Source organism: Haliaeetus albicilla, chromosome 24 (genome assembly GCF_947461875.1).
Source record: "Haliaeetus albicilla chromosome 24, bHalAlb1.1, whole genome shotgun sequence".
Taxonomy (NCBI): Eukaryota; Metazoa; Chordata; class Aves; order Accipitriformes; family Accipitridae; genus Haliaeetus; species Haliaeetus albicilla.
The window spans coordinates 433,975-453,776 of record NC_091506.1 but is presented as its reverse complement, the minus strand read 5'-3'; the positions used below and the strand labels follow the sequence as shown (position 1 = coordinate 453,776).

Genomic DNA, 19,802 nt, shown 5'->3' with positions numbered 1-19,802 from the left:
ACTTTTATTCATGGATTGATTTTTTCCAAATGTTTTTCAAACTACATGCATCAGACTGATTCAGTGACAAACCTGCAACACTACATGGACTAACTACTCCCTCCTCTAAAGCAGCTTCTTGAAATAAATTTGAACACTTGTAATTATTAAACTGCAAAACCTGTTCACAGCAACTCCTTTGTTCTTAAATACTGTATTAACAGCAAGCGCTGCTGAGCACTTCAAAGAGAGGAGGGCAAGCTTTCCTCCTGGTTTTGCAGATGTGTCCCTGGGACAATTCATGGTCCCGACTACTAAAGACATTCTAGCCGGTAAATAAAGCACACGTTTAAGTAACCGTCTCGGGCAACTATCTTGCACACCCACGGGTCGGCACAGCTGTTAGTTCTGCTCCCCCTTTTCACACACCCCCTTCTTTCAGTCCCAAGATCGAACCGAGTAAGGAAGCCGCAGGCTCCCCAAAAGCCTACCCGATAGTTGCAGCGTTCGAGGAACAACACCTGCACCCGCTAACAGACAGTCTGCTTCAAAACACCAAAAAACCCAAGAGCAAACGGAACCCCTTTGTGTCTCCGGGAGGCAAGAACAAAAGAGGGAGCTGCCTCCGCCGCGGGGACTCGCCCACCTCGGGCGAGCAGCGGTTTCGCCGATAAACCCAACGACGCGGCGGCGGGCGCGGCTGCAGAGGTGACCCACCTTAGAGAGCTGCCTCCTGAGGCTGAAGCGCTGGACCATGGTCTGCCTCAGTCCTCGGACAAAGCGGTCCGCAGCGGGGCATGGAGGGCGCAGGGCGGCAGCCGGCTGCAGTCAGCTGAGGTAGCGCATCCCGGGGCCGCCGACAGGCACGGCCGGCCCCCCCCCCGTCCTAAAACTCGAGGCTGTTCCTTGTCCGGGGGCGCCCCGGGGAGGGCAGGGCAGGCGAAGGCAGGGCGAAGGCAGGGCAGGGGCAGGGCGCTCCCTGCCTGGCCGCTGCGGGGGGGGCGGGCGGGCACCGGCACCCCGCCCCAGCCCGGCCCCGCAGCCCCCCGGAGCGGCCGCAGGGAAGGCCCGGCCCCGCGGGGAGTCGGTCGAACGCTGCCCCTGCCCCCGCCCCCGCCGGCCGGAGCCGCGCCCCCCCCTCCCCACCCCCCAGAGCAGAGCCGGTCCCCCGCCCGGCCCGCGGGGGGGCTGCCGGCAGCGACCGGCCGAGCCCGGCGCCGGGGCCCGGAGTTCCCGGGCAGGCACGGGACACCGCGCCCGCCCCGCCCGCCGCAGGCCCGCCCCGCTCGGCAAAGGCCGTGCCGCGGCCGGGGAGCCAGCGGCGGAGCGGGCCCCGGCCCTGCCGGCAGCCGGAGGAGGGACGCCGGGGCCCCCAGCGAAGGGCTACCCGCCACCTCGACGCTTTCTCCACCGGTGCGGCCTTTCCCCCTTCGGGACAGAAGGGCTCCCCTCGACACCCGCCCCGTACCCCGGCTCCGCGCTGAAGGGCAGGGCCCTCCCGGCAGCTACCGCAGCAAGGCCGGGCAGGCGCGGCTTGCCCCCGCTCCCCGTCCCCGGGGCGGCCGGCAGCAGAGACGCGCAGCCGCTTATTAATAGAACTTCACCCAGAAGAACCAGGCGGCTCCAGCCCAGCCGAGGCTGCCAGCCCAGGGCCCGGCAGGAACAAGCCCCAACGCCGAGGTAGTGCAGACACCGTGCCTCAGAGAAGATTCACAGGAAAACATCGCCGACGGGGCCAGCGGGGTAGTTGCCTTTGCCCTGTTATCACAGGTGAGGTTTAATTCTTCTGTGGGAAGTAGCACAGAAGACCCTGTTGCCATCAGTAGGAAATGCATTAAGAAAATACTTCTCTCTTCCCACCACCAGTATGCAATAAAGATCTATGGTGAAATAGTCGGGTACACACTTTCATTTCTTCAAATGACTTGGTGAGAGTGGCTTTTGAATCCTTAAATTGTTCTTTCTCCCCTTACAGTACTTGTGAGCGACAGATACAGTACCATCTTCATGCAGGAAAGGGGATTACAGGACTCCATCAGTTTGCTGTAATAGCTGCAGCAATGCTCTAAGGGGTTTCAAGAAACCAGCAGCAAGGACATGGGCATTTCCTATTTGTGCAATCCAGACAGAGGTCTGGATCTCAACTAATTGGCTCAGGCAGCTGCCAGGATGTTCATAAAGGAGGAGGGAAACTGAAACCCTCAAACACCATGAGGAGCTCAAAATCTCTGGAAATAAGTCAGTTTCTCATGTAGTCCTGTCTCAGCATTTTCATTTTGGACTTCTTCGGATTTTATTTTCAAGCCCTTTTGTAACTGCCTCCTGCCTGCAATTTTGCTCTCATTTCTTTCTATTCCTCCAACTTGGAACCATGGCATGCTCCTGCCCTGGATGTCAAAATATCCCTCATGACCCTCCCACAAAAGAATTCTCACCTCAGCCCGAGCCTTTCTGGAATGCAGTCACGGCAGGCGCTTTCCCACCACTATCAACCGAAGCAGTAACGCAATACTTAACATAAAAACATCAACTACATTTGAACAAGAAATAATGATACGTTGAAGAGATATAAAATTCTATAGAACAAAAGCCAACAGGAATACTTTCCTATTCCATATTATATAAAATAAATAAATTTAAGTAGTTTAAAGACCTATCCTGCATTCTCCATTGCTCCTCTTGCACAAAATAAAAAAAATGGCATAGAAGCCATTGCATATGCATTATATCTGGATTTAGGCACAATCCAGAGAGTCAGACACCCGAAAATTGATGGAGATTTTCTACAATTCTGTTTGAAAGAAGTAGGGAGGCTGGTTTCAAAGCATAATCCTGAATTCAGCAAGCATGAAACTTTGCAAATGCCACTGCTTGAGAATTCCAGTAAAATGTCACTTCCAGCTCCATAATTCTCAAATGCCCTACTAGCCCCGTTTTACAGATGGAAAAATGGGCAAATTCAGGGGAAGGCCTGAATTCAGCTCTATGGCCTGTGCACATAGTTCACTGTTGGAACGACTGCAATCATTGCAGACACTGCAAACAGGTAGGCTAGGCATTCACTGACATGAACGGACTATCACTTAAATGTGACAGGTGACACAACTGTGCAGCAAGCAGTAGAAAAGAGCAATAGAAATGAGGTCACGAGACTACCCAAGATGGTTGCACACACCTACACAGTTTAATAGCATAAGACTTAGGTAAAGACATACTGAGATTCCAGACTTGGTGTCTGTGTTAAAGTAGCATACTAGAAAAGGGTTTGGAGTTTAGATCACCAGATCTTACCCAAAGTACCCTTCTGTAAAATTTGCCCCCCAGAATACATTTTTCAGCCTCCTGCATGGAGAAGGGTGCATCCTGCTGTAACGCACACAACCAAAGTTTGAGAGCAAGGTTAGTCTTCCATTCAGTCACCATATGAGAAGATACAAAACCTTTGTAAAAGTGATAACATGCCACACAAAAGGCTCAAGTTGGCAGACAGGCTTCATAAATACTTGTAGCACTTCTCTTTGTCTTAGATTTTTGTTAATACTAATAGGATTCAGTGACTGACCTGCAGGCATATTTGTTCTGCAAGCAGATGATCATCATGCCTCTCAGTCCCTGTTTATCTTCACATGCAGGGTTCAATAGCAAGTTTGACTTTCATGACTAAGGTGATTCACATCTGGTGAACACCCCATCAGCTGAGTTCTGTCTGGCATGGAAGACAAGGAGGCATAAAAAGTTGCATTGGAGTTGTTAAATGGTGAACACGGGTATAGTCCTGGACACTGCAGGAAAAAAGCAGCACGATCACCTTTCTAACAGCTTTCTTTTCATTCACACTGCTGGTCCCTTCCAATATAAAGGGACACCGAGCGCTACCACATCTCAACAGCTGATACAGCCCTTCCTCTGTTCAAAGGCAAAGTACACGTCCTTTATTTTCAGCACCACTGGTCTGCTGCTGCGATGTCGTGTAGTCTTCTGTACAGAGATGAGAGGAACAATGCATGCTTCCTTACAATCTTTTGGTTTTGCATTATTTGACAGTCCTTAATGACAAAAAGCCTAAAAAAATCCATTGTCTGTACTAAAAGACTACCGATAGAGGCCAGACTCTTGTAGACGATGCAAAAAACATTGTGCCTTCCTTTTTGCCCAGTACTTGCAATATTGGCCGCAGACACTGTGGAGTTACTTTAATACTAGATTGACATTTTAACATGACAGATAAAGACTTCAATTCCAGTTTTTCAGAAGCAATTACTCAAAATGAAATGAAAAAGAAACCACACCTCAGTGAACTTGAAATGCTATTCAGAAATTCCTTTCATGTTGGAGACAAAGTTATAGGCACGCTTTGCCCCTAATGTGTAGGCAAGTATTTTTCACTATGGAAAAGAGGAATTTGTTCATATGAATATCAAAACTTTTCCTCTACTTGACTGCTTCTCTGTTCTTTTTTCTGTGTCACAGTTTTAAAGCCACATAGATTACTCCTCCCCATATATATGTTATTTGACTTAAGACACCCAAAGAAGACATGTCACCAGTATGGATGTTGTTGTTGGATGGCAGAGATTAAGCTAACCATCTGCCATGAAAGATTTCATATTCCAAGTCTAATTAAACAAAAGCTTACTGTTCAAACAGCATTCAGCTCATTTGCTCCAATCATCTACAACAGCAGCAGTTATTCAGTGCCAGCTACACAGCCTGATTTACTAGTAAAACTTAAACCTTAAATAGGCTGTCATTACGCAACTCAAAGAACATGGCATTAGTTCAAAAAGTCTGCTTGGGATGGCAGAAGTACTCACAACCGACTATTACTACTTAACCCACAAGGCGCATTCTGCACCACCACCAGAACCACCATCTGACTGCTCTGTGAACATAGTGCTAACTTGTAATTACAGATGTAGTCAGGACAGAGAAATACTGCAATCTGTATTTTGCAGACCAATGCAAACCAGTATGTTTTCATGCTCAGCTGCAAGAAAATTACTTTAATGAATGTGTGGGTATTTTTCACCTTAAAAAGGCAAATAAAATCAATGCATCAGGCAGTGATTTGCTGTGTTTCCTTTCACACGTTGGGCACATCATGAAACTTTAAAGCAGCAGGAAATTTAAAAGGATTTGATATTGCAAGAATAAAATAAAATTTGAAAAAAATTTACAACTGCATCACTTTTGCAGACTCAGTCTGCATGATACAAACTTAGTCTAACCAGAGCCTGAGTACCCGTGATACAAATGCACACATTTGACTGGGGCATCACATGTGCTGTGTACAGCTACGACCTAATGGCATCTATCTCACCATCGTACGCTGCAGTGAACAGATCCACTGTAGTATTCTTTCACAGGAAAGTACTGGAAGTTTTCTGGGCTTATAGTGGAAAACTACAGAAAGGCACTGAATGACTACCACCAAACAAGTGACCTGACCTGTATGTTCACAACAAGATAGGGAGATTGCTCATCTGAGCGAAAGCAGAACACAACATCCTGAGGAGTGCCATGTACTTAACTCTCAGTAGATGTCTGAGCTGACAGAGAAGGCAAACGGGCAAGGCCTGAACTTAACTGTATGTCAGATTCAAGACTGACAATGTACCCTACACTGCCAAGTAGGTTCCAGCTGCTTCAGAACAGCTGCTGAAATGTCTGGTTTGATGCTGAACACCTCCAAAACTACATGCTTTTGTTTCCTTTCTGCAAATTTATCCATCCACTATTAAACGACTGGGGGCCCACATACTTGAATATTTGTCTGCATCCTCAGCATTCATTCTGAAAACTTATACATCATGTTCAATTTTTACAATACAACTCAAACACAGAATTGCAATATGAATCCAAAGGGACAGCTCCTTTTTGCATTACATTTAAATGGCTGTAGCATTGATCCTTCAGTACCTGAATAACACGAGTCTATGAGCAAAACTACTGGAATCAGGAACAGCTTCCAACTCTTGGGGCCAGAGCATGTCCCAGCTGAGTTTTGACTCCGTATCAGGGCAAGGCTGGATTATCCAGCTGTTGTGGTTTAACTCCAGCCAGCAACTAAGCACCACGCAAGCCACTTGCTCACTCCCCCCGCCCCAGGGGGACAGGGAAGAGAACCAGGAAAAAAAAGTAACACTCATGGGTTGAGATAAGAACAGTTTAATAACTGAAATTAAATAAATAAAATATAATAATAATAAATGAAAAATAAGATAACAAAAAGAGATAGAAATAAAACCCAAGAAAAACAAGTGATGCGTAATGCAATTGCTCACCACTCACTGGCTAATGCCCAGCCAGTCCCCAAGCAGCGATCAGCCCCTCCTGCCCAACTCTCCCCAGTTTATATACTGAGCATGACATTCTATGGTATGGAATATCCCTTTGGCTAGTTTGGGCCAGCTGTCCTGGCTATGCTCCCTCCCAGCTTCTTCTACACCTGCTTGCTGGCAGAGCATGGGAAACTGAAAAATCCTTAAATTGGGATAAGCACTACTTAGCAACAACTAAAACATCAGTGTGTTATCAACATTGTTCTCATACTAAATCCAAAACACAGCACTGTACCAGCTACTGGGAAGAAAATTAACTCTGTCTCAGCCAAAACCAGGACACCAGCACTCTCCTCAGACCTTAGTTTCAATGGGAAGGAAGCCCCAGCACAATGGCCAAAAGATTCCCATGGCATGTTCCAGCTACGACAAATCAAGGGACCTGGATCCCATGGCATGCTATGGCTATGGCGTGCACCCAGCTGTTAAAAGTCAATTGTGCACTGAATCCATACAAAATTACTCTCTGTGCTACGTACTGGGAAAGTACACTTCGCTGCCATGCATGGTTGCATAGCCTTCTAGAAAAATGAAGGTGCCGTAGGCTGGAATATTTGCCTTGTTAAAGAAAAATGTTTTCAGCCTATTTTTAAAGTCATCAAATGACCTGGAGGCTAGAGATAGAGGAGACATTTGCAGCTGGGCCATGAAGGGTTATGAGAAGGGTCAGTGTGGTTCCCTAAATAGAACTTGATGGGGAAGTTATGAAAAGATTAAACAGAGGTGTTTATTTTATAACTGTCATCCAAAAGTAACATCTATAGATGCATACTTCAGCACTGAAAACCCCAGCTGTGATACGAGAGCATTATTTGGTAGCATTCTGCCCTGTCAGTGGTAACTCAAAGGTTTCAAAAATGCAGAAATATGTTCTGTACAAAGGAAGTGTTCACTGCTAGAACTTGTACTCCTTTTCAAAGTGCTCACATTTCTTCGAAATAGACAGATAGTACATTACTCAGTTACCAGGCCTCAATTTTATAATGACCATGTAGAGCCAACAGCAAAGGAAACTGATGGGACTGAGACACTAGAAAAACCTCCTCATGCTGGCAGACCACATACAAGATGCTCAGGGGATTCTGCACCTAGCAGCTGCATCATTCTCCTCTCTGAACTGGGTCAGTACTTCTTGTTCTGCAGTTTGACTATATTCAGAAGCCTTGTGCACACCGTTCAATTCCTACTGCAGGAAATCTATACCATTTTGAACACTCTCTGTCTGGAAAGCTGCCATACTTACTGCTGTTGAGACCACCAGGCTTGTCAGCGTTCCTGTCACAACATCCTCCCAGGGCTGAAAATAGCTTCTCCAAATAACTCTCTCTCCATCGTCTCCTGGTCTTTTTTGTGTGTTCAAAGATACACCAAGGATTTCTGTACTTCATTTGGGAGCCCAGTGACCAGTTGACAGCTTGTGAAAGAAGTGCAGTCAAACAGTCAGTAACGCAGCATGGGAGACAAACTCCCACCGGGACCATGTCAGAACAAAACGCTGGAACAAGGGCAGCCAGGGAAGGCTGGTCCGTCCTGCCTTTTATCTGCTGCATCTAAACTTTCCTGTTTCCATGCTGCCTGACAGATACAGGCAGCTCTGGGTAATCACCCTCCCACTCTCAGGGGTCGGTGCCAAAAGCCCCAAGGACCACCCGGTACCTCGTCTGTCTAACACTTTGGACACATAGTGCCTCAGTTCATCCATGGACACCCAGATCTCTCTTCCCCATCAGGCCGCATGGCTCAGAGTCTGGGTGAGACACAGATACAGATAAGGGAAAGGAGCCAGCTGGCTGAAGTTTAGTCCACATCAGACTGAGATGGAACTGGTAGATTAACAAAACTGATGACAGCAACATTCTCCTTTGCCTCTGTAGCTGAGGCCTCACACTTAGCATTTCCAAACTGATTTTTATGCTCTGCATAGTTAATGAATGGCTCCTGCTCTTACACAGAGACACATGCATCTTTTTTCCTCAGTCCCCTTTCACTGGGCTATCATAACTCTTTTTTTCCTACTATTACCTTCCTACAGCAATTCATTCCTGTGTAATAGATTAATTGGTGAATGCTTCTCTCTCTGTTCAGGAACATAAAACACTTTAACCATTCAAAATAATCTCTCATCATGCTAACACTTCCAAAGCTACCTGTAATACACAGTACTTCTAAAGCCATAGACTAAAGAAGTAATGTGAGAGACTTGGACATACCAAACTCCTGAAGAGATATTCTAAACAGCTTACTGCATCAGAATTCCTAGAGACAATGGCATTAAATTATATACAGATGCATAACTATACATAGATGTGTAATATATAGTCACTCAATTACATCTGAATATTTAGCAAATATTGAAAAGTAAAAGTAGTAAAGTAACAGAAAGCTTTCTATATGCAAACTGGTATAAAATGTGGTTATAAACAACAAACACAGTATGTTGTGTAAATTAAAGGGAAGGGTGGAAAAAATCAGGAAATATTTTATATTTATGCCACATGTACAGACACTCCAGCAGCATTTATCAACATAATATCCACACATGAGACTTCCATAGTTTTAATCTATTTCCACCCAAGTTATTGTCTTTATGGTTTTAAAACTTCAAGAAGCCTCCTGAAGAAATAAAAATTTTCTCCCTGACACTCCCCCCCCCGCCCTTTTTAATAAATTCAGGGGGTTGTTACAATCATCTGCTTAGTTTACTGCTAAAATAGTAGATTTTTAGTAGCAGCACATTTATGTTAGACAAAGACGATGCAATTAAGGTTTCTGCAAGAGGGTGTACTCTCTTCTAGTTTACACAAGTCCAAAATGCTTGCAGTAGAATATAGCGGCTTATTAACAGCTTTGCCAACAAGTCTAGCCAAAAGGAGCATAAAAGCAAGCATGTGCTGTGTAATCAACTCTAGCAGAAACAAAGGCAGGGACCCTGACTGCAGCACTGCCTTAACTTAATGGGAGGCTCCACACAGTGCTACTGGTTGGGAATTACCCCACTGTATGTCTGTGGTTCTGGAAACTTGTCCCTGCACAGGCAAGGCTTGTAACCAAATGAGTGGCACACTCCACAGACAACGGGATTAGAAGAGAAACTGCTGCCAGCTAATACTCAATCACATTGCTTCTATGTGAATTGATCCACACAGTGTAAAGTGTAGCCACCTCTACAGTGAAATGCCTCCATTGTTCTATTCAGAGCAGGACCTCTGTGCAGTTAGGCCAAAACCTCAATTTGCTCCTCTTGTGATAACACTGCAAGTGGAACTTAGGTAAGGAGAATGTAAAAACAAAAAAAAACCCCAAACCCAAAAAACCCCAACCTTGGTCAGGTCAGCAGCATGAAACTTCTGACTGTCAGCAGAAAACTTGTGACTTAGTTACAAGGAACAGTCAAGACAATCTTATTCAGCAACCATTTAGCTACTTGAGATTTTTAATAATTATAAAAACAACAGAAAGATTCCAGTCAGATTGAGAAAACATCCTAAAGCGACCAAATGCTGATATACTCAAGTGATCAAATGCTGCTTCTGTATACGGAGCTGGCACGTTCAGATCCTTTCAGAGGGCTCTCATGAGGCTCTGTGCAAATCACCCTTACGCAGCGCAGGGCTGTGCTGTACGCTGGCTCTTCCCAATGGCAACACAATGCCCAACAGTATCCTGCACACATAGGCACCTCTGTCTTTACGTGCATTGCCAGATTTATTTTTCTTAAAAAAAGCTTTGGTTACAATTTTTATCAGTTAAACAAACCTACGCAAGCATGCATGCCATTTATTAATCATAATACTATTTCTTGAAAAGAACAGCAATCTCCCCAATCGCATTCCCCAGGTGGGAAGAGTTGTCCACAACTGAAACAACCACCTGTCCTTCCTCTGCACTCCACTTTGCTGTACAGCTTCTCAAGAGAGCAAAGCCTCTTCCTCCCAGGGAGGATGTTCAGCAGAACAACACATCAGTACTTACATGCCTAATTGCAAACACATGCACTTAAGAGATGGGCACCTGCAGCACCCATGATCCTTTACGTGCAGCTCTACCCTCCTGGTCTGTGTGGCTCGTGCGGGGCCAGTGGCACACATCCCCAGTAGCAGCTGATACCATCCTATTTATAGTGTCTAAACCATTTCAGAGGGGCACTACTATGATCTTGGAAATAAGTCTAAAAAAAGTCAGTCAGCAGTGTTGGAAGGTCACTGATGCTTTCCAAGAAAACGGCAGCTTAGCATATACAATTCTTATTTCTACACAGTCCCTCTCCCAAACCCTAAGCCTGTTCTCCAAATAAGAACTATTTTGTTACCACATTCAGGATGGACAAAATTCAGATTTTAGTAAAAGCTACCAAATTTTATTTTCAAATTTAAAATGAACTTTACCTAATGAACTAGCGCATCTGCCTGATATCCTTTCATGAGAACGCAAAACGCAATTAGAATTATTTGTAGCATAAAATATCTTGTGACCACTTTTCTTTTAAAAAATGCTCAGTAAGAATTGAAATTTTTGTTTTAAAATCTTCTACAGCATTTTACTTATACATCAAATTCGCAGTTTTCAGCAGTTCTTTATTTTTTTTAACATTATATAAGGTTAACAAATATATATATGAAGGTCAAATCAATACTTTACAAATTCATATGAATAGGTAGATGTCTTACTGACAACCTCTTACAGAAGGACCTGTTGGAACAAGCAACAGTAGAGAAATTTTCTTACTGCAGAAAGTTTGGAAGATAAAAGTTTCATGTATTCAAGCATACACATTCTCAGGATCAACTCTTTCAGTTTATTTTATATGCATTTCAAAGTAAAATAAAATATTTTTAAAGGTACCTATACATTCTAAATTTGTTACTATCAGCCTACAGTCTTCTGCATATGACAGCGTTTAAGTTGCTTTAGGAAAACAAAATTACATTCAAGAAAAGTGTTTAAATATCTTTCTTCTGGGTTATTTAAACTAAACTACTTTCATGATCACTTGTATTTTCCAGAAAACACATGCTTTCGCTGTTGCGTTAAGATAATTCTCTCTCTCAACCACCGCATGGACGACAAGCTCTATCTCCGAAGGGCAACTTCGCAGCTCCGACTACCCTTGTTCAGGATGGACACAGCGAACTATTTCTGCACGCGTTTTCAGAAAAGTCACAGCTCCCTCTGTTGACTAAAGCGTTGCTGCCATGAAAAGGCTCTGCACGGAAACCGAGGGCACCTTAGGAGCAGCTCTGGCTGGGTTTGGTTTGGCTTTCAAGATGCCACCGTTGTGACGCACGAAGGGGAAGAGGCACCGATGCGCTGTCCATCACTACTGCACCTGCACCTCCACCAAACCACCTCAGTACCTTTTCCTATCAAAGCCCTGCACATTTAAGGATCAATGGCACACTCTCGTATACAAAAGATGTCGTCCCCATCTAAGAAAATCTCAAAGAGCATCACAGAAATAGCCAAGTTCACGAATAAAGTTAATGATCAAGCCGAAAACATAAACCTGCTTCCCTTACCCCAGCATCTTGGCTTCCAGGCTGATAGGGGCTGCTGTCACCGTTAGCACGTCTTTCGCTTCACACAAAGCACCAAACACTGCTAATGCGGGCTTCCTTGTCCACTTTATTTTAGGTGGTCTCACTTTGGGTAAGAGTCACCTGTCCTGCATACACCCGATGCTGGCAGAAAGTGGGATGTGTACATAGATAGCACTGCTCAGATGTATTTTTTTGAAGTCGAAGTAAAAATTACTTCAAGTTAAAAGAAAAAAGTTTTACCAGGGACCATATTTCTGTTTCTGGCTAGCACCTGTTTGCTGCCTGAGTATGGCTACTCTCCACTTCTCATCAGTAAAGTCTCTGTAAAATATTTTAACGTACGCCAGTAAAATATCCTTCCTTCCTGCACATTGTGGGACCAAGAGAAGAGATTAGCTCTTTTATTCAGGATCTCTGACTGCAAACTGCACAAGGCATATAAACACAAATAGCGATGCCACAAGCCCTCCTTGCTATGAGCAGCCTGGCAGAAATGTTATGATACCACTGATACCTCTCCTCTCCACGACTCACTTTTTCATTCAAAAAACAGCAAATGGAAGTATGAGGACTACTGCAAGGGAATTGCCAAATTTTAACATTAACTTCCAGCTAAGTTACAGTTAGAATTACCACAGAACAGCAGTTTCAGGAAGCTTCAGAAAGCACTCATGACAACTTTGCAAAAATTATTATAAATATAAAGATACATACATATCACAGTCAATCCTACAATTAGAAATGACTTAAAGTGTTTTTGACTTGCCATGGAATTTGATATTGGCACGATAACTATGACATACAGTGTGGCTACACTGAACAAGAGATAAACAAAGCATTATCTTTAACTCTGGTGACATCACCAGAGTTAATGATAATGTGGATAAAGTTGGTTCAGCGCATTTCCTAATCGCTCAAATCACCATTTTATTGAAACTGACTCCCATCCTAAGGGAGATTTTGGGATGATCTTGGATGGTACTCTAATCTGGAGGATGCAAACCTGACAAAAATATTGGTTACACAGCTCCAGTAGCTCTGCTACCAGTTATAGCATATATGTGTCTCCATAGCCTGCTTTATCATGACTCTGAACAATGTCAGCAAAAGATGTATGGCTGAGTTTTAACAGCACTGCCTACAGAAGTTTAAATTTTCAGCTTTGTAATTGAGCAACCAAGTAACCAGCCGTTTGTGGAGAAAGAGGTAACCACAAATAGCATGTGCTCTCAGCTAAAAAACACAGTATTGTAATACAGGGAGTTTGAAGATGCACAATGCCTATTAAGTCATTCTAGCTACTTTCTAGCCAGTGAGGATTGTTTAACTACATTACATTTTCTATTGTCTTGGGCCATTTCATGTTGTGGTGTCAGAAAATACTCTTAATTCCACATCTGCTGGTATCTACTGATGCTCCCTTGGCCATAACGAATGATTCTTCCCATTCTACAGCATTTACTATTATTTGCTAATACATAATACTGCAGCAAAAAGCTGCAAAGTGTTACATAATTGTATCAAAACCAGGGTTTCCTTGTTACTCTGGAAGACAAAAGTAGCTTGGGCAGAAGAAGGTGTTCACCGCGCTGAATCTAACGAGTGAAACCTACAGGTTTGCAAAGGTATTTCAATCTACAACACTGCATTCTTGAGCCTTGCTGTCATTTCAGTCCCTACCAGCAAAACAACTGTTGCCTGTAGAGTAGAAACCAGTAACTTGGGATAAGATTAGGTGTTCAGAGTAAGGACGTAATCCTCAAATGACCAAATCACACACTTGCTCAAGAAAATATTAGCAAGCTTATGATGGAAAGTTAATGTTTCACTGTCTGTCAGTCACAAGGACCTGTACTGACAAAAACCCCCAAACTACGCTACAACATGCATATTTATCAAAATCTGTAATTACAGTGCTGCTAAATTTCTGGATGCATAAATGCCCTTTGCAGAGGGCGCTCCTCCTTATTTTTGTGCCCTGACCTGTCAAGACCAAAGAGCTTCCCCGATAACTGTGGATGCAAGCTTCTAGAGCACTGGGGGAAGGAAAGTCTTCCTGACCTAAGAGTGTCTGTGGGTCTTTGGAAAAAGAACTGTGCAGAAGAATCAGGCCTACAATTCTCAGCTGAAAAAAACTATCTTTCTGAAATCAGACACAGAGAAAAGTACTGCAAGTTGAAAATGAGAGAAAAAAACAGTTGGATTGGAAAACTTTCAAGTTAAAAGCATGCTCAGCAGAGGAGTTGCAAAAAAACAGGTTTGAAAGGAGTCCTTAAAACTCTCAGGTGATCTACTGTTCTCCTCCATGGAACTGAATTCTGGAAGAGGAAAAAAAAAGAAACCTAGAAATAGCTGCCGCTTTCCAAAATTAAAGACAACAATCACAGATAACACTCATACACTTGCAGATGGACAGATGTACTAACAGATTTCTAGAATTTTTGGATCCTCTGAGATGAAGTTTAAATTATATGATAACCCAAGGAATAATACATTGTCTGGGACTGGATTAAGTTATGCACTGCAACAATAGTAAATATTACATAAAGTCTTACTAACCTTTATTTTCTTTCTTAACATAAGCAGTGTTCAGATAATTAACAGTTAAACAAAAAAGGGGAGTTTCAGAGCTCCCACAGTCGCTGTGTAGCCCTGTAACACAGTATTGCCATCGCTATAACATGCTGCAGCCTTCGTGCGGAGTTTGCAATGCTTCAGGACTGAGGCTTGCTCTGTCAGAACTTTTCTTCACCTGCTTGCTGCTTTGTTTCATTCCATTTAGCTGTGACAGCGATTTCTCCAACTGACCAGGTGTCTATGGCTAATCTGCCTCACCTGTGTTTATCACCATCAGGTACAACCATAGTTTTACATAGATAGCAGTAGCAAGCAGTTTTTCTACATGGAACAAGATACTTATAGCTCCACAGAACTGATGTAGCGTAATGAAGTACAGGCCTGTATCACAACAGAAGAGGCCGCGACAAGTGGAGATGTAAGATGCAACACAGAGGAGTGCAGGCTGGTAAGAGATGGGGCACAGACCAGGCACTGGAAACCTCACAGCCATAACCAACTCACCAATGGTCAGTTAAAGAAATGTGATGTGGAGCTGTAGAAAGCTGTTTTGGGGCTTCGGAACAGGAAGAGATAACAAAGAAACAATAGTGATATACAGAAAAGGCACCATACACAGTAAATTTGGATGTACGTGGAGCTGCAGACCAATAAAGAAAGAGAAAGGTCTAAACATGTGTTTGCAAACACATAAAAAAATACCCCAAGTACATCCTAGGGTGAGGAAGAAGAAACCATCAACCTGAACACTGAATTCCTCCCAGCGAAGGACTCCAGATGTTGACAACCTGCTGTAATACCCACACACCTCCACCCTGACCAGAATGAAATCGCCAACTGTAGGACCCAGAGGAGCAGTGGAAGGGTGAGCATAACCCAAGGAAAAGGGTTATAAACTAAGAAGTGTGTGTATAACGATTTTAACACCATTATTATTATTTTATTTTTCTGTAACAGTTGGATCTGGACTAATACTGATTAGACCCTTAAGATTTCAATTATAGTGAAATTAAATTCTTGGCTCTTCTTACATGTAATGTGTGTCCTCTTTGCCCATAAACAAGAGTTTGAGTTTAACACCACTCTTGTGCTTCACAAAGGTCACTTACCAGCCAGGGAAAAGCAGCAGCTGGTACAGCATGGTCTTTCAGAGCAATTAAGCAACTGAAGATTAATTTCTGAGCTTGTGAAACAATCCTCAGCCTACTCCTATCTCAATTTGCAGTTAAGCTATTACAGTGACCTGCCAGTATCTTACCTTGTTGCAAGATGAAAATAATGCAACCCTATCCCCCTACAGAGCATCAACATTGGGTTCCGCTTTTGGGGTAGGAGAACAGCATTTGCTGTCACAGGGGCTGGAGCTGCATTAGTCACACTTCATGCAGCACACAGCTGTCCATTCAGATCTGCTGGAAGCCCAGATCTGTAGCTCCAGATGCTTGCAGCACCAGTTTTAAGCAAGAGACCAAATTACCATTGTCCTGAAATGCTCCTCGTACACAAATCCATCCAGGTTCTTGTACGCCTTGCTGTCAGGATACAGGTAACTCCTACTTTACCCTCCCAAATGAGTAAAAGCTTTCCTTTTACAGTAACTCTGCAAGATTAGTGCTGTTTTAACATGACTCAGCTGCAGGTACTGGAAATAAAATCATATATATAATTTCCAGAAGGGCTTGTGACTAACCTGATCTATTTATATGAGAAATATTTTCAATATAAAAATAGTCCTTTACAGCCAAAGCTACAAAATTTTTTACTCAATTTCAACAATGTTTACCACCTATATAAATTGAATGGAACAGCAAACTTTACAGTTAAGAAGATTGCTTGTTCTTTTGGCAAACAGGTTAAAGCTCAAGTGATCTTTTATAGATCTAAGACATACTGTTTGTAGCCACGGTAGACTTTCCACATGGTTGTATTGTTATAAAAAACTCCATCTTTTGTCTTTTCACAGATGGTTGTCCCAAGTGTGTTGCATGGTGTTTAGGACAAAAGAACTTGTGAAAAATGTTAAAGCAGTAATTTATTTTCCAGAAAAAGACTATTTACAGTTGGAGGGAAACTGTTCATTGTTCCACAGCTCTGCTACATATACTGAAAGGGTGGCACAGTTGAATATGCTACCTTGTTTATTTTAATACGTAGTTTCTAGACAAGTGTGGCTATTTGAAAAGAGTCCTTAGAAGTCACTTAGAAAAGCAAGCTTACTGTTAGTATGTTTTTGATACTCATGGGGTCAACATCATGAAAGGAAAATACTGAGGAGTCAGCAAACTAAAGACTGGAAACTGCAATTCTAGAAGCATATGTAGTCATTTTTCAAAATGTGGACAGCAACAGAATATAGATTTAAGCTGTTAACCAACTTCCAAAGACATCTGAAGTATGTATGAAAACTGACCATCAAAACTGAAAAGAGGATGAGGACACAGGAAGTCCCATCAGGATGCCGAAGTGAGGTCAGTGGTGCCTTGGAAAGCTGCCCTACAGGGACCTCACTGCAGGACAGCAAATCCTTTTTCCTATCATTCCTCTAACCCTGAGGCAAGCAAATGGCAACCTGGAAATGTGTGGGCCTATGGAGGCAAAAAGTTGCAAATCCACTAAACAATTTAATACTGAATTAATTCAGGTTGATCTGCCTTCTTAGTGGTACCAGAAGGCGTCAGACAAGGGCTTCTACCAAATATTCCAAAACAATTCACTGTACAGAAACCCTGAATGAATAAACTGACCTCACTACCACCTTGCTTTAACACCAATGCTTGGCGTGTAAGTCCAGATGACAGCAAACCATATAAGGATCTCAGTGTTAAAAAAAAGAGTGTTGCACATTTGTAATGATTTCTATTTCAATAAGATTGATTTTGTATTTTTTCCATAAAACCCTAACAATGTCAAAAGGCTTCATTATTCCAGTGTGGAAGTCTATGCAAATGGCAGTCCTTCTAGCAGAAGTGGATAGGTCTTTTCTTTCAACTAAAGAGAGTGTGAGTTCCTCCATTCTTCTGTTCCATTACTTTAACTCTCTTAACGGTTTTGCTTCTTGAAGTAATCCTGACTTTATTCCTCCCATATCCCATTGTTACCTTTTTGATCACCTACTGTTTGCCACACTTCTGCTCTGCACATTGCTCATCTAGCCTAAAAAAAATGACTGGATAAAGTATATTTAATATCCAGATAGAGCACGCCAATAATGTTTCAAATGTCAAACAGGAGGATATAACAACTCACCACGGGTTGGGGGGCAGGGAGGCAGATGAACTTGATTCATCAAGCACTCCTCCCCTGTGCCAAGGGAAAGACCTACCCAGGTCATTGCACTGCACCTTCTGCAAGGTGGCCACTCAGAACTGCAGGCATAGTTACTGCCTTGAAGTGCCTGAAGCATTTTGATTTCTACTAAAATCATGGTAAGACTTCAGGGTTACACTTGCCTTTTTTGTTGACTGTTCATTTCCACACATTTTCCTGCCAGCAGGGAAGGGAGCAGGACTTCATTCCAAAATCCCCATCTCTCTATGAAAGCAAACATAAGCCTTCAGGTAAACCATCACCAGAACTAACTTCAGAGGCACTGGCTGCAATGCAGTGCAATGCTTGGGCACTGTCATTACCTTCATGGCACTGATAAAAGTTCAGGCAGACACAGTTTCTCACTGAAGTACCACTACTTCTGTATCTCTGGAACATGTATATTGTTCTGTTTGTCCATGTCTTCACACGTAACTAATTACCCCACAAAAAGCTCTGAAAGTACAGTAAAACAAAATGAGACCCATGCAGGCTCAATCATTTTCAAACCACCACAATCCTGCTTTCTTGGCTCAGTGGGCTGCCTCTACAAGAAAAGATTTATGCAAAAATATTAAAATTTGCACGACTTGAAATACAAGACCAAGTGAAGTATCTCAGTAAGACTTTAATTATTACATTATTTTCCATGCTATGACAATCTCATTTCTCAGTTTCTATACAAAGCCTGACAACATGCACCAGGATTATTACACATGCAAATGTATGTAAATGAGGTGTTAGAACAAATCCAATCTGTGGTTTTGGGATAACATTTTGCCCTTCTATTTCAACAACAAATTGAGGGAACCGAAAAAGGAACAATACTATGAACTAAAAATATTGTGTGCAGAGGATTATTACGAATTTACTCTCCATTACGCCACAAAGTACCCAATGTCCTTAATTCCCACTGGGAGCAGAGGATCTCAGCACCACACAAAATCAGGCTTATCCAGTACTCATTATTTTGGAGAACCATACAAACGTGAGTTAACACTTACAACATCAACCTATTTACAAGCAAAGTTAAAATAGTACCACAGTTTTGGACATTTACCTGAAAGAGACTATCCCACCCCTTGATAAACCCTGACAGCTGCCCCAGACTTAACCCTTTTCTTCACATAAACTAGTGCTGCAAAGATACAGAAGAGGATTTTATCACGCTTTTGTCTGTATGGTAAGAGAACCTCCCTGAAATTCTTATCACCATGCTAAGCAGGTAGTTCTATTGCCTTTGTAAGCAGCAGTGACAACGCACTAAACACTTTGGTCTGACCCAATCACCCAGGGAACTCGCTACCTTGCTGAGTCCCGACCTTGTTCGAGGGGCTTTGCAGAACAAACAAGAAATCAAGACTCGTCTCCAAAACTTTGCAGCATCCACACATAAAACATGTGGAGGGGAAAAAAAAACAAACCAAACTATAAACCAAACAAAAAACCCTCTTGGGTTAATGATACATATTTTGAGGAGATTAACCTCCTAAGCTTCCTGGCAACGTGTTTAGTGTGTGGGGGATGTAACAGGGTTATAAGCATGAAAAGAAAAATGTAGGCGTATCTAATCAGGAGACAGCTGAAAACTGACCCTGTCACATGAAATGAGCAGGCTGGAGAAAGAGGAAGCTCCTGGAAAAGGAAGAATGAAGCCTAATGAGAAATCTGTGGCATGCCAGAAACTCTCCATCAGGAGTGACAGACAGACATTGACTAGGTATTTTTAGAAATGCACTATAAATTATAAAATTGTGGGCAGCACATGAAGAAAGAAGACTTCAGCCTGGCTCATATAGTTGGAACAAAGACACCAGAAAAAAAAAAAAAGAAAAAATTGGTGATAGGATAGGAGCATGGTAGTAGATGAGGGCTTTCAGAAATTTAAACAAAGACAGAACAGAGATGAGACCAGAAAATATCAGTACCACGTCTGTTTACTCTCTTTGCCTGGTAAGAACTTGCACACAGCACTTGCGCACATGAGGCAGGCATAAGAAACTCCTTCCCCACAAGGGGACTCTGAAGAGCAGGCTGGAGAACGCAGGTTCCAAGATCTGCT

The 19,802-nt window shown here is 43.0% G+C and overlaps 1 protein-coding gene across 7 annotated transcripts in view; it reads right to left on the bottom strand.

The window, feature by feature from the left end:
- Nucleotides 1-19,802, bottom strand: part of TMCC1 (transmembrane and coiled-coil domain family 1) — a 202,940-nt gene that overhangs the window by 72,216 nt on the left and 110,922 nt on the right. The window contains exon 1 of one of the 7 annotated variants that reach the window (XM_069811729.1): nt 697-1,005. The exons of the other annotated variants lie outside the window; for them this stretch is intronic. Coding sequence (XP_069667830.1) covers nt 697-735 — 39 coding nt within the window. The 5' untranslated portion in view covers nt 736-1,005. Of the gene's footprint in view, nt 1-696; nt 1,006-19,802 lie in introns of those variants that run through there. 7 annotated transcript variants of the gene reach the window in all.